Source organism: Lepisosteus platostomus, chromosome 9 (genome assembly GCF_059453375.1).
Source record: "Lepisosteus platostomus isolate fLepPlt1 chromosome 9, fLepPlt1.hap1, whole genome shotgun sequence".
Taxonomy (NCBI): Eukaryota; Metazoa; Chordata; class Actinopteri; order Semionotiformes; family Lepisosteidae; genus Lepisosteus; species Lepisosteus platostomus.
In genome coordinates this window covers 36,154,346-36,178,239 of record NC_142619.1, presented here as the reverse complement: position 1 = coordinate 36,178,239, position 23,894 = coordinate 36,154,346, and the positions used below count along the sequence as shown (strand labels likewise).

General features: G+C 36.3%; 1 protein-coding gene across 3 annotated transcripts in view; it reads left to right on the top strand.

Moving 5' to 3' along the window:
• pnpla8 (patatin-like phospholipase domain containing 8) overlaps nucleotides 1–22,459 on the top strand; it is a 39,233-nt gene extending 16,774 nt beyond the window's left edge. Inside the window, exons 8-10 of one of the 3 annotated variants that reach the window (XM_088644840.1) lie at nucleotides 1,022–1,216; nucleotides 19,865–20,060; nucleotides 21,451–22,459. In XM_088644840.1, coding sequence (XP_088500966.1) covers nucleotides 1,022–1,216; nucleotides 19,865–20,060; nucleotides 21,451–21,725 — 666 coding nt within the window. In that variant the 3' untranslated portion in view covers nucleotides 21,726–22,459. Of the gene's footprint in view, nucleotides 1–1,021; nucleotides 1,217–2,292; nucleotides 6,702–19,864; nucleotides 20,061–21,450 lie in introns of those variants that run through there. The other 2 variants (XM_088644841.1, XM_088644842.1) reach the window with 2 other exon arrangements.
• The last annotated feature ends 1,435 nt before the right edge of the window (nucleotides 22,460–23,894 follow it).

Below are 23,894 nucleotides of genomic sequence, written 5' to 3'. Positions count from 1 at the left end.
GCAGCCTCACTATGCAACAGCTCTAGTGGAGAATTGAGAAATAACTTTGATTGAATTGCGGAAGAACTTTTTCTAGGTCAGATTGCACAAGCTCAGAGTGGAATTTTGCCAGCACACAACCATGCTTCACAATTTGCCAGGCATACAAAGATGAGCAGACCAAAGTAAATATTTACCAAAATGAAGGAAAGGTTAAAGTGTCAGAAAAAGAAAACAACTGCAGATGCTCCAAAGAACACCTTATCTATGAAGAATAGTAAATATAATCTCATCACTTAGACATGCATTGCTGCCTCTGGGATGCTCTCTTTTTGTCTAAATTGATGCTGTGACTACTGATAAGCAGCAGAATGAATTCTGAGGTTTAGAGAAACATTGTTTCTGCTTGTGTAGAAAAAAAATGCTTCTGTACTTATTGGGAGCACTTCAGCGTGCAGCATGGCAGCAACCGAACTCGTACAGTATAGCCATTGTGACTAAGGAGTTCATCAGGAGAAAATAGCAAGATGTCCTAGATCAAACAAGACATTCTCCAGACTGAAATACAGTTGAGGATGCATTTTACAGTACATGCTGAGGTACACTGAATACCCCAAGAATAGACAAGGACTCAAAGTGGCTGGCACAAAGGCTTGGCAAAGCATCTGAAACAACTGCCCAAGAAGGTTGGTTAGCTAAGTGGGTTGCAGACTTCATGCATTTATTGCCTTAAAGGGATATGCATCCAAATACAAACTTTTACACTCTGAAATGTACTTAAAGTTAATGTGTTGCAGTACACACAGTCACTTGAAATCACTGCGTTCAACACACTTTGTTGTTGTTCAAATATGATCAAAGTTGTGCATGGAAATATCCCCAAATAAAATGTGTTCTGCTGTGCATATTGTAATGAATACAAATAACATCACTGTAAAGCACAAATAAAAGTTTAAATTTGCTGTCATAATACTTTTGGATGGCTTTGTATAAGGATCTTCCCTCACCCCTGATCGTACTTAATTTCTGTTTCTTCCATAAGGTGGCGGCAGTGAGCACAATAGTAAACAGAGGCACTCCTTTGAAGGCCTATGTTTTCAGGAACTACAACTTGCTCCCTGGGGTGAAATCTCACTATCTTGGAGGTTGTCAGCACAAGCTCTGGCAGGCAATCAGAGCATCTTCTGCAGCACCTGGCTATTTTCAGGAGTTTGTACTGGGAAATGACCTCCATCAGGTAAAATCCGTTAATGTATATGACTAGAGCTTTTAGGATTTTAGCCATTTTAGATTATTGAGCACCTTTTTGAATGTAGCACAGTCTACTTCTAAAATGGTTTTGCTAATCGATACCAGTTATCCAAACTATTGATTATACTTAAAACAGGAGTGGGCAGTCTTGGTACTGGTGGATTGGTGTGTTTGTATGTTTTTAGGTTTCTTTAAACACCAGCAGTTGGAGAGCTAGGAGAAGGTGTTAGATTGGTTCAATTTTCCCACCAATTATCTGATTTTTCAAGACCTAAATTAGAATTGAAATCATTCAACAAATCCCAATCACACTATAGGATGTTACTTCCAGTTTTACATCAGGTGTATGGTTTCATTTTCTTCTGTCCTAGAAGAGTGTAAACTTCTTTTACAGTTCTTTCATTTGTGATCTGGAGCTCATTTTATTTGTCTCCATCTTTTCTACCAGGTAACCAGGCTTTATTCTAAATTTGCCTGTCTTTTGTTAAGTACTCAGCATATTGTTTAAAGGATCTTAGTAATGTGTTCTTATGAATGATTTATTGCAATCATTATCCACAAATTGGCCATAAACTACATTACATTGCAAAAACAGACATGCAATTTGTAGTTTTTTCAATTGAGTCTCATATCAAGGAAAATAACAATTTTAATACAGTTCTACTGCTTCATTTCTTCTTTTTACGTATTGAAAAAACCCTGGAATGCTTGCAGCAAGCATGTACATTGTAGCTTTTCAACAGGAAGGCCTTTTTGGTCTCAGGTTATAGCTCTTTCAATATGAATAATGATTGTTTCAAAATTCTTATTCTCTGTAGCAGTCATCACTTTGGAAATACAGCTCAGTCTTTAGTATTTGGTTTAGGTTAGATGTCTTGCAAAGTGAAATGTTTTAAGGATTTGTTTTGTTCTAACCCTTGAATGTAGAACAAGGTCATGACTGTGAAGATAATTTGAAATTGCAGTTTAATTAAAAACTTAGTGAAAACTTTCAATGAGCAGAAGATGTAGCCTGACTTAGAAGTATAGGTGTTACCAGGATGTACTGTATGTCATTGACAGGAGGATAAATGAGCTGAACGGAATGAGAAACACTTGGGTAAATCCATTTTGTGATTCATGAACTGATGTATGTTCATCAGTCCAGCTGTGAAATCAATATAATTCATTTGGACGTTTCCACAAAGGGATCCTTAAGGTCAGGTATAAAAACTCTTTGGTACAACAGTGATACTTAAGACATTTTCCTGAAATAAGAATCATTATTACATATGGCAAAAACCTTTATTTTTTGTTCTCTGTACCATTTGAATTTTTTTGTTTATATTTCTCAATATTGGAGATGAAAATAAATCTGATCATTGTTAGGGTCAAAAGAATGACTGCAAAAGGAGCCAATAATATGATAATGCTCTGATTTAAAATCTGTGTAGTTAGCAGGGTTAGGAAGGAGACTAGCTGAATTGAAAGAGAATGTAAGACGGTAACCTGCAGAGCAGGGAATTCGCCAGATTGCTTTTTGAAGTTCACCTTTCATCAAGGGAATCATTAATCAATCCTGACTGCGTTTCATCAGTTCAGTTTTCACTTTATAAATTACATTGTATTGCTTGTTAATACTTAACTTAAAAATTTAAGAATTTGTATCTACTGTAGATCCATACATTTACCAAACATTTTCTTAAATAAGGTTTGAGAAACAAAAAATACTTATTTTTTTTAAATATAACATATTTATCATAAATATTAAGTAACCCATGCAAACCCAGCTATTGTGCTATTGAACTTTATAAATAAAGAATGAATGCTTTAATTTGTGTATTTTATATATTCAGGCATCACAAGTGATGCTGAGTAGTAAAATGAATGTTTGAGTCATGTGTAGAAGTTTGTTGATGCTAAATTTCAATCCATTAAATTGTCTTTTTTACTAAAACAACATTAACAGTGATATTCTGGCTCTTAGTGGATTATGAGCTAATTCACTGCAGCTCTGCTCTGTGTTCAGAAGCTGTCCACTGACTTGAGTTCTTTTCAGTTAGATGCGTACAGTAAGGACAGAGAGAACGCAGCCTCAACCTTTTTTTAATACCAAGCTTGCATTCCCAGAACTTCTTTTCTTCTGCCCACACATTACTGCTGCCAGAACTGAACTTGTTTCAGATTCAATGTGCTCATGCTGGCATGTCAAATAGCACCAAGAACTTTATTCATTGCAGTTTCTTTCCAGTTTAAGCATTATTTTGTTCAAAAGGTTTTGTATGCTTGCTGCCCACTAGTGCCCTTTGCCTTTTTTAAATTAAACTTTTGAAGAGTTGTGTTATCTTCCTGAGTTATACATGCAAGTACATTATGCTAAAGATCGTCTAGAAAAGATGTATTAACACAGCTTGTGATTGTCAAACTTATCTAAGTAATTTCTCTCTGTGTTTTTAATATACAAAATGACCAAATGAATAGGAAATCTCACCCTTTTCCTTTGACTCCCTCTTCATGATAGGGTTATCATTCACGTTACAAAGCATGCATTGTTTGAATAGGGAAAGAAATAGAAAACACTGCTTTGAAATGTTGAAAATTAACAGAATTTTAAAAAATCAAATATAAGACATTGGAATTGAATGAAGAACTGAACAGAAAAAACTATGTGTGTAAGCTTTTTGCTAATTTTGTTTTGGTTATGTCTGAAGTATTCTAAATGCGTACCAGGAAGATATCCCAGAATATTTTTTTTTATTTGTCCAGTTAAGCAGCTGGCTTTAATTGATTTTGACAGAGAATAGGAGAGGTCAAGGATAAAGAGCAGTAATGAGCAATTTATGCGGGCTGCAATCCCCCTGTTGGATACACAGCAACAAACTGCATTAAAAATGTACCACCTTTAAATTATTTGGGAAGAATAATACAACCTAAGCTCTTGTTTATGGTTAATTGTAATTTAAATTTTTTAGAAGTGTAATTTAAAAGGTAAATTGCATGATTCGTTCTTTAAATTTGTATGTAATGTACTTTTTATGGTCATTTTTATAGTTCTTTATTCATGTTTTAATCTAGAAGGAAGCCTAAGATTTCATATTAATTAAATAAAATTTGAAGAGATCAAAGCTGGTATTACTGTTCATAAAGCTAAGAAAGCAGCATTCATATGTCATGAATCCCCCCACAATATATACACACTGAAAAGATTAGAATTTACATACTAATTAGATATAAAAAAAAGAATTAAGCTTCATGCTGTTTTGAAATTAATCATACATTATGATGGGTAACTAAAATAGCAATCTCTCTTTCAGGATGCAATATCTAATTTATAATGCTGTGTTTGTTCAAGGACTGAACTCAGAAGGAACATAAGAAATATTATAATAGAGTCTGGTACATCCTTCTTGTTTGGTGGATAGATTAGTATTAGTAAGAAACTCATTTCTTTTGACTTTTGCAACATACAATGTAGGTGTTGCCTATTCTATCTAGAAACTGATAGAAACAGGTGTCAGTCTTGGCTTCATTTTATATTACCTGCTCTGGTCCTTTAGTCGATGTTGAGTTTAATGTTCACAGTGGCATTTGGATGTCTTTCCCTTGCAGGAATCTGGCAAATCTTGCATAATTATTATTTTCTTCCATCTGTGGAGAGTTAGGACAATGAATCTAGTGTCATGTTATTATAATATAGAGGATAATAGTATAGAACTGTTTATGCTTTTATAATTATATATTAAAATGCACCTCAAAACAGATTTAAAAGTATCACAGCAAAGTACCTCAGGTTTTATTGTGTGTTTTTTTTTAATTCTCTGCTTCTTGTTAAAAATCCTGGTTGCCATATAGACACTGTGAAGAGGTTGCTGGGAAAATAAGTGCATAAGGAAACTAAACTCTGTGATAGGTGAGGTGGCTAAATACCCTCAACATGCTAAAAATCGAAAAATAATTACAAAGAACAACTGTTTACACATTGTAATAATACATAATCTCTATCTTGAACTTGATTAAGTTATTAACTTATACATGTACCTCCTTCCCTCTGGAAGTTTCTGTCTGGTACTGTTTTTTTAAAGAGTGGGTCTACTGTATACTGTCTTGTTTTTAAGTATCTTGATATACATACTACTGTATATGAAATACATATTCTTTGTTGAAGATTATCTTTGGATTGTTATTGTCAGACGTGAGAATATTGGAGGTTAGAAATGTGACTGTAGTCTACCCTATTTACAGTGTACTTCATGGAAAAAATATATTATTATTATTATTTTTTTTTTTTAACATTAAAAGTGAAACTAATGCAGAGATTTTGATGTGCAAAAAGTGAATTGTTTTTTGCTGGAATTTGGTTCTCGTGCTCTGGTATTTGATGTCTATCATTTTACACATTCCTTACATAAACATGGCTACCACTTGAGAAATACTAATGCCCTGACCATCACATTGTCTCTCCTCTCTGTTTTTGAAATAGGGCACAAATTTTAAATGAGTATGTTTTGTTGACTGAGGTCACTTGCAGTGCCCAGTAATGGAAAGGACTTTAGAGACTCTTGTTACTGGCAGAAGTATGAAATTAAAGAGAACTGGTTACCAGCATCAAGCTAAAGATTACAATTACAGGAATACTGTGTTTTTCCTCATACAATGATAGCCAGCTGTGTCTTTTTGACAAACCAGAGAATGAACTGAGGGGCTAAAATCTTGGTTTCAGAGCACAGATTGTGTGCACTATTTCTTTACTACTGTTTGTGAGTTATATAATAGAAATGTGTTCAAGAACAAAAGTAATCCTTGTTTAAATAAATGTACTCATTAAATCAAAGTGTGCAGTAAACATGTTTGTTCTTCACCTTAGCTCTTGATATTTGTTCTTCACTTGTACTTACGCCCTAAAGTTTATACTAATTATTCTGGTTGAAATAGAATGGATTTATGATACAAAAATGTAATCAGTAAAAATATAAATAGGACTGTTCTGTTGAACTGGTATCACAATGTTTTTAGTAATGAGATGAAGAATTCTGCACACTATTTGATATACTATCCAATTTAAATATGAAAAATGCTTTTTAGGAGGTGAAGGAGCTGTTCCGGCTTTGTCTAAAATCAGATCTTCTTTAAGATAGTAACCCCTTAGAATTACAATTGCAGTCCTCTATCTTCTGACACAATGCAGAGTGGGAGGAGCTGTGGCGAGCAGCGGTAAAAACGCCCTGGGTGAGGGGATGGGAGCACCAGTGTGAGGTTAAAGTGTGAAAAATAAACAGAAAACAAAACGAAAGTGTACCGCTGTGCCTCGTAATCTCCAGGCTAGGCTTACCCTATTTAACGGGGTCCAGCGTGAGAGAAAGATCAACAGCTAGCACAGTGGTGTGCTACTGTGTAGGGAGAGGGGAATAACGGGTTCTCTTGTCCTATTAATACCACAGAAACCAGGAAAGGCTCTGGTTCAGGGAGGGAGCCACTTGGATCTGATACAGAAATGATCTGTGGTCCACTTGAAGTACCCTTAAATCAGATCTGGTCCATCAGACTGTACTTACCCTATTTAATGGGATCCAGTCTGGTAGAGCAGGGCGCGTAAGGCAAAAACAAAACAGAAACTTAGTGCGTGAAAAAGGTGTGCCAGCCCCGGTGAAAATATGTGATGAGACAGGCAAAAAGAAAAGAAAAAGAACATCTTACACAGGTGCAGTCCCCTCCAGGACTGTCAGTGTAAACAATTGACAGCACCAGAAGAGCATAGATGACTGAAAATAAAATTTAGCTCAGTAATTGTAAAGGTTTTTTACAGCCAAGTTTTTTTAGTTGCATACATACCTGTGTCACATACAGTACCTGTGCGCTAAACTGTAAGTCTTCTTGGGTAGATCTCTATCAAATCTCTATCAACATTGTACACTGGCTTGGTACATCATTTAGTTGCCTTGTTGTAAAGCCCATGTGTATTTGATATGTTATTTCAGTTTCATGTAAGCCCCCTTTGTGACCTGGATATTGTTGACTCATGGACATTTTCTTCCATCTCAGCCACTGAACTCTGTTACTCTTTCAAAATAACTGTTAGCCTCATGTGGCATCCCTAACAAATTCCAGGTGCTCAGTTTGAAGGAACAGCATGATCTAGGCAAAGTGTGGGTCTATTGCCTAAACTTGATAATCGACTTCCCATCAGGGGGCACTCACCCTGCGGTCCATGTGGGTCCTAATGCCCCAGTGTAGTGATTGGGACACTATACTGTAAACAGGCGCCGTCCTTCGGATGAGATGTAAAACCAAGGTCCCGACTCTCTGTGGTCATTAAAAATCCCAGGGCGTTTCTCGAAAAGAGTAGGGGTGTAACCCCAGCATCATGGCCAAAATTTCCCATTGGCCCTTACCAATCCTTATAATCCCCCTCTATGAATTGGCTTCATTACTCTGCTCTCCTCCCCACTGATGTGTGGTGAGCGTTATTGCTGCCGTCGCATCATCCAGGTGGGGCTGCACATTGGTGGTGGTGGAGGGGAGTCCCCATTACCTGTAAAGCGCTTTGAGTGGAGTGTCCAGAAAAGCGCTATATAAGTGTAAGCAATTATTATTATTATTATTATTATTATTATTATTATTATTATTATTATAATACAACTTTATCCCTTAGCTGTTGTGAAAGCTTCTTGGTCTTCACAGTTGAATGGTCTGCTTGGCATTCACTGAGAAGCTTTATAGAGATAGGTTTATTCTATTTATTCTGAAATTGTGTGAACCACTAATATGTGGTACTAAATATGTAGGGAGAGGAGAATAATGGGTTCTCTTGTCTTATTAATGTCTCAGAATCCAGGAAAAGCTCTGGTCCAGGGAGACACTTGGATTTGATAGAAATTACCTATGGTCCACTTTAAGTACCCTTAAGTCAGATCTGGTGCATCCTAACAAATCAGTTTGACACACCTGAATTGCGCTCTGAATAATGCAAGAAAGGTAAAAGACATTACCATACCCCCTCTGTTTTAGTAGTAATTGAATTTAATAGTAGGTGAGAGATGTTGTTAGGAAAATGAGATGTTATTCAACAAACAACAGACTAGTCTAAACCATAAACCCGGATCTTTGAGAGACTGCATATATTATGATTTCCAGATCACAGTGTCTACAGCACAGGGAATTTCAGGAATAAATAACTCAAATGTCCACAGATAGATCTGACGGAAGATGGTGTGTGTGGAGGCATCATTATGAGTGTTATGCTGTGTGTTGTATTGTTAAAGCCAATTGGTACTGTACTGTAGGGCAGTGAACATTATATAGTATAAAGAGTAATTTCCACGAACACAAGACACCTTTGGCACAAGTTGATTGCTACCTTACTCTTCAGCACTACATTGACATTCTTGGCCCAATAGTTTCTTTATCCTATCCCTGAAGTGTCAGGTTTCCAACAGGACAATGATGAACCACACAATGTTTGGATTACAGTGGCAAAATAACGTTGATGTCTTGCCATTGCAGTTTTCTCTTGTGGCCCAAGTCCAATACTAACATAACTGCTCCTGCACAGCAAGTGTGTCAGATCATCCCACAGTGATCAAGAGGCTGATCAGGTATACACATGAACATGAAAGTCATTACTGTATTAATGCTCAGGGAAGTCATATCCAATACTAACTTTGTAGTTTAATTTTGATGCCATGTTGAGTTATTTACTGGACATTCTTAATTCTTTGATCTGTATTTTGGGTCATGGTTTTGTATTTTATTGTTTAGTTTTTCTGTCCAATAGTCCTTATTCCTGCAGTGTTTCTGTGCATCTTATATTAACAATACTGAATACATTTTTGCAACAAAACATTGATGCATAAACTACATTTAGTGTGTTCCCTTTTTAATTAGGTAAAAACAAAACAAGTTGCTAATGCCTAAATGATAGAAGCTTTAAAGTGTTAAAATAATTTGAATTAGAAGCTTTTATTAACTCTAATGGTTACGATACTATTAGCATAATAGAATCCTAGCTAAATATGTAGGAATGTGTACATGATGAGTGGATCTAAATTATTTAGGAATGACAGAGATCACAAAAGAAATGTATTTTTACACTACAGGAGCTCTATATGTTAAACACGTGAATCACCTAGGCACTAATGAGAAGAATACATAATATGGATGTATGCTGTAGGCTGCTAGGATTGAACAGTAACTTCAATTTACACTTCTGCAAATATATGGATTACCTGCCTTGAAGATGATGATGTAATGGGAAATTTTAACATGAAATACATTTTTTTTTATTTTCTTAGTATCTTTAAGATAGAAATGTGACCAGTATTCATTAAGTACCGTAAGGAAAAACACAATTAGCAATTTTTGTAAATAGCCTCCACAAATAGAGATTTTTTAAAGATTTAACTTTCATTTTGTAGTTTATGAGGTTATTAGAGTGGTTTCAGTTGTTAAATTGTCAATTTCAAATGTAAGGAACTGAAAAATTATAATCTAATTTTATATTTTGTAATGCTGGGTCACTCACTAGTATGACATTTCTAGAAGTAAGTTATTTATTAGTACTTCACATGGTGTGCAATACAGCCTATGATAATCATCCATATTCCTTATAGTATAGTGCTTGATTACTTTTCTTGCCTTAGGGCAATGCAGGCACTTTCTTTAGCACATAATTTGTGAAAGAATTAGGATTTCCTTCCTGTGTTAGAAAACGAGATGAGAACTTAAACCTCATTATGACTCAAGAAGCATAGGGCCATAGGTCAGGGAAGCACATTAGTCAACATAGTTATATAATGTTGCATAAAAACCTTTGGCTTGACTGACCCTATTTAGGACAATGCTAAAGACAGAGCTGGAGGGTGGGTTGTCCGCTTAGGCTAAGCAGGAATTCCTTTTCTTTAACCTGGCTGTTTTGTTTTTATTGTTATTCTGTTTTGCGCCACAATAACTTCTTATTTACCGATTCTTATAAAGCAAAATTTCCAGTGAGAATTATTTTTAACTGATTCTGCTCTCATCTTTACTTTAATAGTTATAGTTAAATTATCCTTCTTTTAAATATATATTGTTAATGTGAAGGCCTAGATAAAATAAAGTATTGCCTTTGTGTACTTACATTATAGTAGATTATAAAACTGCCCCCCTTATGGTATATCTTCTTTGCAGACGTTGAGTGTTTTGATTGAGATAAAAAGAATAGTTTAGACTGTTTCATGCATCCAGGATTCATAGCTCAGCTAACCTCTACAGATTGTCAGCTTTTCCAGAACTTGGTCTTCCATTTCATTGTTTATTGAAAGAAAGGCAAAATGATTTACTAATGGTAGTGGCTCTTAACAGAGGCTTAAAGATTGGCTGGAAACATACTGACGCTTCTCCAAGCCTTAGAGTGCCTCTTTCTTTTGTATTGTAATTACTTGTCCTTTCAGCTTTTATTCTGCTTTTCAAAGGGTGCTCTGTCCAAGCACTGGGTAAGGAAAAGAAACTGTCTGATGAGTGCAGTTGTTGTTACTCTTAAAAGGGGCAGATGTGCTCTCAGAGTAGGATTTTGCTTTTCGCATCTGTGTGTGCATAAATTCCTTTAAAATGATTTTTTTTTCATTTGATGAAAAAATTCATTTGAGTTTTTGTATTACAGTTTTATATGTGCAGTATATTTTAAATATAAATTCTAATTTTTATTTTTATATGAATGAAGCTTGGTAATTTAAGTAAATAAAAAGTGTTGCTTATTGTAGTTGACTCTATTTTGGGTTGTAATAGCCTCCTGTGGCATGATAATACTCTGATGCTGAATGCTTTGGGAGTAATTCCTCTTTACTTAGCTTTTGTAGAACTTTATAAGCTCCCTTCAATAGTCAGAATTCCCTTAGTAATGTTTCAGAATCATTGTTGTTCTTAATAATCAAACTCCTGGAACATTCTGTTACATTAATTAACAGTAAAACAAGAACATTTGTTCAAATCTGGAAGAATCACAGCAGCTAATTTGCAAACTAGTCTTAAAAGCATGAAGGAAAGACTAGATACTAGTCAATTAGGAACATTTAACCCAGAAGCAAAATGAGGGCTTATCAGTGTTTTAGTAGCCTTGATGCTTCAAATACTGAACATTACTTGCACCAAGACATTCAATTCTGACAAAGACATTAATATTAAAATAACAGCTTAACAGCTTGGCAAATTTGCACCACAGTTTCTGTTCTTCCGTTACTTCACAGTATTCTTCTTTCTTACAGTTGCTCTTTCTGTTTCCCACATTCTGGTTATCACTTATCCTGGGCCACATAGTGGAAGTCAGTGAATATATTAATAACATAATAATAAAAACCTTTTTTATATAGTGCCCTTTAAGGTGGCTTTTCAAAGCACTTTACAGAATCACAACAACAGTAAATAAAAAGATAAAAAACAAGATAAAACACAATAACAATACACAGAAGAGACTGTGGATGGTGGTTCTAAATATAGTAGGAGCAGAGGGGTAAAGAATGGAACCAGGTAAGTGAAGGCTCTTCTAAAGAAGAAGGTTTTGAGTCTGGATTTGAAGGAGTTTAGAGAAGGTGGCTCTGATATCCTTGGGGAGAGAGTTCCAGAGCTTGGGGTCATAGCGGGAGAAGGCTGTGTCACCCATAGAATGTAGACTGGCTTGGGGGACAGTTAGGAAACCAGAATTAAAGGAGCGAAGGTTGCGAGGTGGGGAGTAGGGCGATAATAGTTCAGACAAGTACTGAGGTGCCAAGCCATGCAGAGCCTTATAGGTGAGCATGAGGATTTTAAGGTTCACACAGAATTTGACAGGAAGCCAGTGCAAGGAGTCCAGAATAGGAGTAATGTGAACACTTGCACTAGACCTAGACAGGATTCTGGCTGCCGAATTTTGGACATACTGCAGTTTGTTCAATGTAGATTTAGATACCCCAGCGAGTAGAGCATTACAGTAGTCAATTCGGGAAAACACAAATGTGCTTTTCAGTCACAGTTAGTGATAACACAGGGCAAAGTCTAGCGATATTTCTGAGGTGAAAAAAAAATGTTTTGACAATATGCTGCGAATGTGGGTCGATTGTTAAGACAGAATTGAATATCACCCCAGGGTTTTTCAGTTTAGACTGAAGTTCAAGTACAGAACCATCTGCAGATAGGGTTACAGAATGGCTTTACGAAGTTGATGGGGGGTGCCAATAAGCATGACTTCAGTCTTGTCACAGTTAAGATGAAGGAAATTTTGAGTCATCCAAGTTTTTATGTCAGAGATGCAATAAGATAGAATAGAGACAGCCATATCAGTGTCAGGTTTAGTATGGATGTATATTTGAGAATCATCAGCGTAGAAATGATAGCTGGGGCCATGTGATCTTAAAAGCTGACCAAGTGGAAACATGTAAATGTTGAAGAGCAAGGGGCCCAGTATTGAGCACTGAGAAACACCAAACTTAACAAGACCAATTTCAGACCTGTACCCATTAAGAGAGGCAAAGTGACAGCGATCAGTGAGGTAAGACTTGAACCATTTGAGAGCAGTGTTAGAAACTCCAAACACAGTCTCAAGACGAGAAAGTAAGATGTCATGGTCAACAGTGTCAAAAGCAGCACTGAAATCAGGAAGGATGAGTATAGAAAGAGAACCAGAATCAGAAGCTATTAGAAGATGGTTAGTGACTTTGACCAGGGCGGGTTATATGCTATGAAGTTGATGGAAGCCAGATTGGAGGGGTTCGAAAAGGTAATTTGCTATGAGGTGGAAATGTAACTGAAATGTGACAGCACGGTCCAGAGTTTTTGCAAGAAGGGGTAAGATGGAGATGTTTAGATTGTCGAGAGCCATATTAGGCTTTTTTGGCACGGGGGTAATGGCAGCAGTTTTGAGTACCATTGGTACAACACCAGTGCTAGAGGATTCATTTATAATATTGAGGACAATGGGACAGAGAGAAGAGAAACAAGACTGAAATAAAGTGCTGGGAATGGGATCTAAAATAGATGTGGTGGATTTCATGTGTGTAATTAGTTTATCGAGGGATGCTGAGTCAAGAAGAGAGACGTTGGAGAGAAGGGAACCAGAAATGTTGGATAAGGAGGGAGGAGGTATTGAAATGACATGCGTAGTGGAGAGAATGTGGTCGGATGTTGTCGATCTTTGAGGTAAAGAAATCTAAGAATGTTGCAAAGTTGCAATGAGGCAGGTAATGTGGTGGGGCAGTTTGGCTTTAGCAAACTGTTGATGGTGGAGAAAAGATGTCCGGGGTTGTTAATAATCATTATCTAACTATTTTTGCCTAGTTCACAATCATCTTAATCTGGAGATATGGTTTAAGGAGGAAGGGATGGGCCCATTGGTTTATATAGTGTAAATGCATATCTTCACATCTCAGACAGTAAAAATAATCTTACACACATACAGTATGCACCATGATAAGGGGTTAATTGACATCTTAGTTTGTAAGTCTGTCACCCACACAATATGCTGAAAGTAGCGTTAAAACTGCAAATTCAAATATGTCATAGCTTGAGCCCCTGAAAATGATGGCTCAGAAAGAGGAATGATCTCATTGGCAAAACGGAAGTAACCAGTGAGAGTGAATAGCCACAGTTTAGATTCCAAAAGTAGATGGCATCAGTCATCTAAGTACTGTGCCAGGACATCACTGATTAAAAATCCTACCCTGTATTTTCTGACTTGTTTTTTGCAGCTGTAGCTAGAACTGACCTTCTTATTTATGTAGATGAGTCCTGAATAATTTATACTGCCAAACACACACACAGAGTACAGACACTCTTCAGTTACTTAGATTAGACATTTAATTTAATGAGGAAGGAAGTCTGTGTATTTCTTCATTAATTTTCTTTCAGTTTTTATTAGAACCTGCAGGTGCATCTCTTACAACAGTACCTCCGTTGGGATTTGTTCTTTAAATTGGGTAAAACTTTGTTTTTTATGTGTACTATGGAGTACACTTACTAACTAATTCTAAACTAATAATATAAAAGTACTTATGTTAGTCAAAAACATTGAAAGAATGTATTTTTATGCTGTTATGCTACATTGTGTGGTTATACTGTATGGTGGTGATTTGTTATGCCTAGTATCTTGTCAACGACACAATGTGACCTTAAACTGAAAAAACATACCATCAAAAGTAACCACTTAAAACAGCAAAAATCCCCACAAATTATCATCAGGATTTTTTGTTGTTGTTTCAAGAGCATTGACATTTGAAACAGACATAGGTAATTATCTAAATTACAATTATATTCAATAGGGTTGATCAACAGTGACTCTACTTTCATAGGCTAGTAGTAGTCATAGGCATAGGTGTGTGAAGCCACTGTTGAGCAAAATACAAGCTATACATCTGCGATGCATGCTTTACACCAGATTGCAGATGCTGTCTTGTTGAATTCTTTTCCATTCTTCTGCCAAAACCCAGACAAATATGTAGTTGTTCTATCACATAAAAATGTAAGAAGAGTAATAAGCAAATGGTCCATTTGGTTTTAAGTAGCTCCTTTCTTGAAGAAAGCTATAATATAGGGTTCAAGCACATAGCTGGCTTCTCAATTTTGACTTCTCAAATAGGCTTCCGTAGTTCCTTCTTGTGTCCTCTGGTTTTTATTTCACTGTTCTTTGCGAAGAAATCCACTACATTAACTATATCAATGCCTTTGAGAGCAGAAATGGTCCTTATACAGATCCCTTTGGTAAACTAAGGTTGCTGCTGGAAGAGGTGTTAGTGGGGCCAGCAGCAACCTTAGTTTACCAAAGGACCATTTCTGTTCTCAAAGGCATTGATATAGGGCACTCACCCTGCAGTCCATGTGGGTCCTAATGCCCCAGTATAGTGATGGGGACACTATACTGTAAACAGGCGCCGTCCTTAGGATGAGACGTAAAACCGAGGTCCTGACTCTCTGTGGTCATTAAAAATCCCAGAATGTTTCTCGAAAAGTGTAGGGGTGTAACCCCGGCGTCCTGGCCAAATTTCCCATTGGCCTTTACCAATCATGGCCTCCTAATAATCCCCATCTATGAATTGGCTTCATTACTCTGCTCTCCTCCCCACTGATAGCTGATGTGTGGTGAGCGTTCCAGGTGGATGATATTGCTTTGATCATTCACCGCTTACATGTACCCTATGTCTGTTTTCTATTTACAGTTCTCTTTGTACATGCACTCATTCCCCTAAGTGCTAGCCAGCTGTAACTTGATATTCATAATTTATGGAGAATTCAGTCAAAGAGCTAATGGAAATCTAAATACACCATATAATGCGCTGTGTGTGTTAATTACTGTTATTGATTGTTCAAAGTTCAAAGCACTATAACAAGTTGGTTTAGACAAAACCTTCCTTTTCTATATCCATGGTGACAATTTCCTAAGATGCTATTTCCATAAAGATGATTCTCTAGTTCTAACAAGTTCTAGTAATCTAAAAAGTCAAACTTATTGGCTCAGTTTTGTCAGCTTTCCTATGGATTAATACTATATTAACAATTTTCCAGTCCATGGGTACTTACACTGTCTTGAGTGACTGTTAGGAGAGTTGTGCCAGTGGCTTCCGAGTACAACTGGTGAAATACCATCAGGCCCAGAGATTTATTTTGAGTCCATCTAGAACCTGAAGCCTATTTATGCAAATATTATTTAATAAAGAACTTCTTTCCACTGCTGGAGGCATGTTGTTGACTTCTTCCTGAGTGAAACTCTCGTTACATCTGCCATTTCCCTTTCAACATCCAGAAGTGTACTATAGTTGTCTAGGATACATTCTACTCATTCTCAATGGTTCTTCTACAGTTGAAGTATTGAAAGAACTTTTTATTTATTTTAGCCTCCATTGCAATATTCCTTTCTTTCTCTCTCTTGGCTATTCAAATATTCTTTTTAACTTGGTCTTGTAATTCATTGTACACCTTTATTTAAGTGTGTCCTGTTGTTTTTTAAATTAATAAAGTATTTTGTTTTCCGCTACATTTTTCCTAGGCCTTTTTTGATGTAGAGAACACACATTATCCCCACTCAACCCTTTAATGATCAGTGGGGTTAATTTTTGGTGAGGCATCCATGAAATAACTTATCTCATCTTGCAAGAAAGCGGTTGTTATATGAGCAGATGAAAATGTGCATTGTCCTGCTGGAGTTGGGTTCAGGACAAGCCAGTAGATAGGACAACAAGAAAGGTCCATTTTATCAAAGTTGTGTTATACAGTCAGGTTGCCATCAGTCACTACAGGAGAAGTTATGAAGTGACTAACACTTCTACCTAGACCATCATAGCTTGGACCTTTCCAAGTGTGAAACGCTTTCAAACAGTAGTTTATTTTTCTATATGTCTGTGTCACACTTGCTGACTTTCATCAAGGTGGTGTACACAAAACCTTTATTAATCACTTACGAGTACCTGATAACTTCATCACCTGTGCCAATCAACACTCACTAATGATGCATTTTTAGTGGTAATGCAACAAACACCCAACTGTTTTTTCATCATGTTCACCACAGTCAATCATACATAATCAAAAATGTATTTTTTTAAACAAACACTTGCCTACAGATATTATTTAAGTGCTAGTGAATTCTTGGCATCACTGTCAGTCATTGTCTGGGGTGTCTTGTTTCATTTCTACAATTTATTATATAAGCAGTGTCCTTTACAGCACCTATTTATTTGTGGAAAACCTCAGGGAAAGATGTTGAATAATTTATTTTTCAACTGAACACTGTCATGTTATAAGATTCTTAAGACCAGCCATATCTGCCAGTTTCACAATATAATCATGACTGCATGGCAGAGATTCCATATGGAATCACATGCCAATTTTAACAGCAAAATATTTTCAATGAAAAGGATGGGGTTTGTTGAAACCCATCACAGTCTTAAGACCTAGTGCCTAGACACTTGAATTAATAGCTTTTGCCTCAAGCTTAGTTTCCTAATGTAGAGTCAAGGCATTCTGTTTGATCTCAGGATGAGCATCCTGACTAATATCTATTCAGTAGGCAAGCTGTCATATTTTTTCATTTGGAAAATAATGGACATTCACCATTTCTTTCATGATTCATATGGGTGATAATAAAAGTTCAAAAATGCTGATTATGCCCCATGTGAAAGCATTTCACTGGGTTATGATTTAATGCAGCAGTATTCAGAAATAGAGTTTTATTAATAGATCATGGTATTTGCTTCCATAATCATCATGATGTGAGCAGGACGCTTTCTGTAATCTACGTCATTCTGTCTTTGCTGTGAACGTACACAACCACATTTAGATACAGCTTCTCTGCATTAGCAGAGTTTGATGTCAAAAAGCTTAAAATTGTCAAAGCCAGTTTAGCAATGATTTTCTAAATAGAAATGAAACATTACAGGTTTTACAAAAGAGTATGCTGCCATTATCAGGTAGAATTTGACTTAGGAATTCTTACACAGTGTCTGTACAGTAATTGACATAGAGGGAGTGGACAAAAAATGGAAACACCTGGGTAAATGAGGGACACCAAGTACAGTATATTGATGCCACTCAGGTGTAGCTCATGTTTATTAAGGAAATAATATCAGTGCATGTTTAGGGTCTTGTATAAATATGCTAGACAGATCTAATTTACTATATTTGTGGCTAGCATGTCTGCAGGAGACCTCAGTGTCCTGTGAGCAGCCAGTTACATCATGGTCTTCTCAGTTAAGAATTGCTGGGACATTCTGGCATGACACCAGAGACAGTTTTATCCCCCATCATGAACCAGAAGTGAGCAGATTGACTTTCTCATTAAAGAATGGTGCCTCCAACAGAAAAGCTGCTAGACTGTGCTATAGCGTATTCAGGCCATACTGGCTGCAAGTGGTTGCTTAACGTTTAAGTGAATTTACATTGTTGTGACTTTTTTTGTTTACTGCCTGTACTTTAGAACATTTTTAATTTATTTTGGACACAAATTTTCCACAGGATGCTGTCCTCCCGCTCAAAGGGTGGATTTTTTAAACTCTAACAAAAATTGAATGAAAAGCAGAAACCCTGTAATAAATTCATTGGATTTCTTTTTTGGGTATGGGATTTCTGCCATGAAACAGGCAGAACTACTTACTTACCACAGTCTCCCCATCTTACATACTGTAGATACTAGCCTGGATGTGTTTGTATGCTCACCAATTAGATAAAACCATTTAAATACATTGATATTTTTAAAATCAACTTTATATGACATCATTTATAGATATAAATGTAGGTACAACATTGTTTATGCTACATATGCCTGTTATTTGATTTTGATTTTGTAGAAAGGTGAGCAATTCTGTGTGTACATAAGAAAGGTTACAAACAAGATTAATAATAATAATAATAATAATTGCTTACACTTATATAGCGCTTTTCTGGACACTCCACTCAAAGCGCTTTACAGGTAATGGGGACTCCCCTCCACCACCACCAATGTGCAGCATCCACCTGGATGATGCGACGGCAGCCATAGTGCGCCAGAACGCTCACCACACATCAGCTATCAGTGGGGAGGAGAGCAGAGTAATGTAGCCAATTCATAGAGGGGGATTATTAGGAGGCCATGATTAGTAAGGGCCAATTGGAAATTTGGCCAGGACACCGGGGTTACACCCCTACTCTTTTCGAGAAGCGCCCTGGGATTTTTAATGACCACAGAGAGTCAGGACCTCGGTTTTACGTCTCATCCGAAGGACGGCGCCTGTTTACAGTATAGTGTCCCCATCACTATACTGGGGCATTAGGACCCACATGGACCGCAGGGTGAGCGCCCCCCGCTGGCCCCACTAACACCTCTTCCAGCAGCAACCTTAGTTTTTCCCAGGAGGTCTCCCATCCAGGTACTGACCAGGCTCACACCTGCTTAGCTTCAGTGGGTTGCCAGTTGTGAGTTGCAGGGTGATATGGCTGCTGGATTAGATTAAACCATTCAACCCATCTAGCACATTTGGTTGCTGGTAACTGCTTCAAGCCATTCAAGCAAGGATATCATCTTTGAAACCACACTACCTCATTTGTTAAAATTGACTCCTTTTATGAATGAGGACATACCACTGATTTGATTCCTCTTGAGTTGCCATTGAGGATTTTGGATAATTGAATTAGGTCCCTTTATAGTCGCCTCTGTTCGAGACTAAAATTATACATCCCTTTTAGCTTCTCAATATAAAATATTTATTGATGTACTTGGTCACTCTTCTTTGGGCTGTTTCCAAAATAGTATTGTTTTTTTGTGAATCTGTGACCAGCATAGAATAACATAACATAAATATTGTTTAACATAGAATAGAATAACATAACATAATGTTTAAGAATAAAATAAATCAGCGAAATGGTAACTGTAAACTAAGCTGAATCAGAAAACAGTCCCAGTGCCCTTTTAAAAATGTTTTAATGTTTTCAAGCTTTAAAATCACTCTGTATGTCTGAGTCTCTGATTTGTTTGAGGAAATGTTTTAGTAAACCAGTATAAGCTGAGCAAAGGTTACAAGGAAGGATGTAAACAAATAACATTACTTTGATACTGTAGTCTATAATTTAAACTATATATCTCTTAAGGTTTAAATTGTTTGCCTCTGACAGTGTAGTGTATGTACAGTAGTTCTGTTTTACTGTATAATGTATATGTTGTGTTTTATGTGTGTGTATTTAACTTTTTTCACAGGATGGAGGTTTGCTGATAAACAATCCTACAGCCTTGGCCATTCATGAGTGCAAATGTCTTTGGCCAAACACGCCTGTGCAGTGTGTTATATCCCTGGGAACTGGTCGTTTTGAGAGTGCAGGCAAGAACAATGCCACCTACACCAGCCTCAAAACCAAACTGACAAATGTTATCAGCAGTGCTACTGACACAGAAGGTGGGTGATGGCATATTTTCACAGTAGTGCAACAAACATGGCGGTATTGTGAGCTTTTTTATTAAAGATTCTTACTTGCATTTCCAGTGAATAAAACCTGTTTTACAATGTGATTACAATTGTAAAGAATGTTTTAAAATCTTAAATGTGTGAACTAATACCAATGTTAATGGAGTTTATCAGAGTGTTTTAGTTTTTTTTGTTATCCTGTGCACCCATTAAGTATGAACGTATCGGTAACAAACTATAACATTCAGCTATAATGTTTAATGTTTATTAGAATATCTGACACATCATTTGGTTTTAGCATTTGGCATTTTTCAAACTTTATTAACTGTATGATATTTTTTATATTTGTGTTTTTGCACAAACCTTTTTCCTCAAAGTAATTTTATGTTCATTCATGTACTTTTCAATTTTCTTTCATTATTGCAGTATTCAGTACTTAGCATGTAAGAAAATATTTGACTTTGTCTTGCTAACCATAGTTAATTTACACATAAATAGCTTTGGTTAGAAACCCCAAATTTGCATTGGTAGCGATGATTGTTTCAGGTGTTGCACTGAGGTGGATTAACACGTAATTGAATGTGACAAAGACCAGTATGACTATCCTACTGTATTATTCGTGCTGAAAAAGGAAGAGGGTTTCCAAATGAAGTGCTGTTCATTTTGCTTTAACATCCTCCTAAAGGTTCAACAACCTTTAACAATAGAAGCAAATATACTGTACAGCAGTGTCCTACTTTTGTAAATTGAGAGCAAATGTTCAAACAGCTATTACTTTCAAAATTCTGTGTGGTACTTCATACAGTTTAGTTACCCTCAGGTGCACCATTATTACAGCAAAAAATGTAATTTTGGGACGGTTCCTAACCATTACTATGAATAGCATTAATTATGGTGACATACAAAGTATCTGTATATAAATGTGGTAGAAGACTGGTAAACACATTAGACTAGATTCTATATTGTGTCTTGGCGAACATTATATAGTTGCACTTGGATTTTGGCACACTAAACAGATATTTTAAAGTAGCTGTACAAAACATAACATAGTGAGTGAAAGACAATCATGCTTTAACCTTGGCACTTTCTTTGATGTCATGAGAAGAGGTGATCTTGTTAACCTTTCTATAGCACAGTTGATTTATACTTGTAGACAGCTGTTTTTTGCTTTTGTGTCTTCTATACCCGTTTGTGCTTGATTTATTGACCTATGGACACATTTGCCAGAGAAAACAAGGGTTGAGCCACACTGCAGTGGCTCTAAATTGTGGTAATGAATGTAAAATTGAATCACAAGTGAACACTGTACTGTTTGTATAGAGAAACCCATTATAGCATAGACATTTTTTCATGTTTCAAATAATTTATCATTTTTATCCAGAGGTCCACACAATGCTTGATGCCCTCCTACCCCAAGATACCTATTTCCGCTTCAATCCTTTTATGAATGAGGACATACCACTGGATGAAAGTAGGAAGGAAAAACTTAACCAGTTACAAATTGATGGAATTCACTACCTGGAGAGGAATGAGCAAAAGCTGAAGAAAGCTGCCAATATATTAATTCAGGAAAAGACCACGCTTCAGAGACTGCATGATTGGGTTAAGTTAAAAGCAGACATGTATGATGGTCTGCCATTTTTCGCCAAATTGTAGGAAGAACAAAAAGAAATGTATTGTGTGTTGTTTTCAATTCTTTACAGATCCATAACCTGAGTTATTTAATTCTAACACCAGTAGAGCACATTCTAGGCCTGACACTATTGCCAGTTTTTGGCTTAAGAGTGTTATCATGGACTGTAACAAAAACTAAAATTGTCTTTAGGCTAAGAGTTTTTCATAGTTACACAGAGTTCTGAGCAGCCACTTTATTAAGACTTTAAGGGAACAGTGTTTAGTGTTGAAAGAGCCAAATGGGGGAGGGAGGGAGATGCTCAAGCCACACAGTACTGGAGGTCTGTCCTTTAGTACAACTTTAACAGAGGAATGCTGTGCTGCATAAACTTATTAATGTTTTCTTTCAGGAATAGCATTTGACTACATTTGTATTTTAATTCACTAGTGTCTTTGACATTCTGTCCTTTCATATTATTTATTTAAGATAATGTTTATGTATAATAAAGAGACGGAGCGCATTTGAGAACATTTTTTTTAAGTGAATGTCATTATTCCCTCCCTTTTTACCTCTATTAATTGTATTTGTGTAATAACAGACTAATATGGTAAAAACAAAACAATCATGCACTAAATGTAAAGAAGGCTAGAAAACTACACTTTTCTCTTCCCACTTGACAGTTGTATTATTTCTTTGGAAATGACCTATATATGTACATAATCTTTTTTGTCTAATACAATCTGTGTTTGATGCAAGGACTGAAAACAAAGTAAAAGCATGTTTATTACTTATGGATTACATCTTGCGCTTCAATTTCATGTTTATAGCCAATAGCAGTAACTTGTTTTTTTATCTTTCATTTATCTTCTATTAATTATGCACTTACCTACCTACAACAAAAGAACTTAGATTATAATGAGATTCAGCAATGAATGGTCTCCTCATGTCAGTCTGATTTTCTGTTTTAGAAAACAACGTTGGGTCACTTATTTCTTCAAAACGAGTATGTGAGATATTTTGGACCAATATTCTTTATGCACAGTGTTTTTTATTATTAAAGAGATGACTGAATATAATATTGTGCTTTCTAAACTTCTAAGCTTCTGCAGATGTGCTTATCCATTTTTGTGTATTTTTTGTTTACCAACACAACACTGAAAAATGTTTTGTTTTGATGTTATAGAGAGTACTTGTTGCACATCCAGTAGATTGCAAATAAAATTGTATGTTAATGTACGAAATGTCTTGTTCTTTTACTGTAAATCGCTTATTTACTGAACGTCTGCATTTAGTACTGTAATATCATAATTAAAGGTAGCCTAATTTGGCTAGTTCAGGGGTGTTTTACAGTTTTGCAGGCATAATACTTTTTTAATGACAACAATAGCCCTATTTACATTTTGCTGAATACAAATTGAATGATAAAATTTAAATAATTTATTATATATAATTATATATTGCTAAATGGCACATCTTACCATTTAGTATGATCTTTGCCCTTGGTTTCCCTTGCTGAGTTCTCCAATTTCAGGCTCGTTGCTTGACACTTTAAAGTGCACATTGTCCATCTCCTGAAGCAGTTTGAACTACCTGTGCATCAAGGCTGATCAGACTACGAGAAAATTCATTATTTTCACCACTGTGAAAATGCACAAAGATTTCCACAAAATGATTAATAAACATCTTTGCTACTACAGTATATATCTTCCCCTGTAGCTGTGCCAAATACATTTTTGTCTTTCAACTTTAAAATCTGTTGTTAACATTTTCAGCCATTTCACATCTCTCCTCTGATCTGGCAGTCATGGGTAAGTTTCATAGACCCAGCCTTGTCCATTTTATCCTTGAAGTATTGTGTTTTATGTGAAAATGTCATTGGATACTTGATGGAACAAGTAATAGGTTTATTCCATGCTGAAAAAAAACACAATGTTTCGGCCGTGGAGCCTTCTTCAGGTGTGAGAAAGACAAGGCAGTAGGCAAAGGTAATGCAGTGGGACAACAAAGGCTGGGAGGGAGGAGGGGAAAGAAAGAGAGGCCAATCAAAAGGTGTGAGGTCAGGATAGGTGTAGAAAGGTGTGAAATGAAACTTCCAATGAATGGAGAAAATTTAGTAGAATAGGAGTCCGTCGTTAAGAGAAGGGGGAAGGTGTGATCCTAGCTGCAGGATAAGTTTGGGTACCGAAACGGGTTTTTTTTCTCTCTTCTTT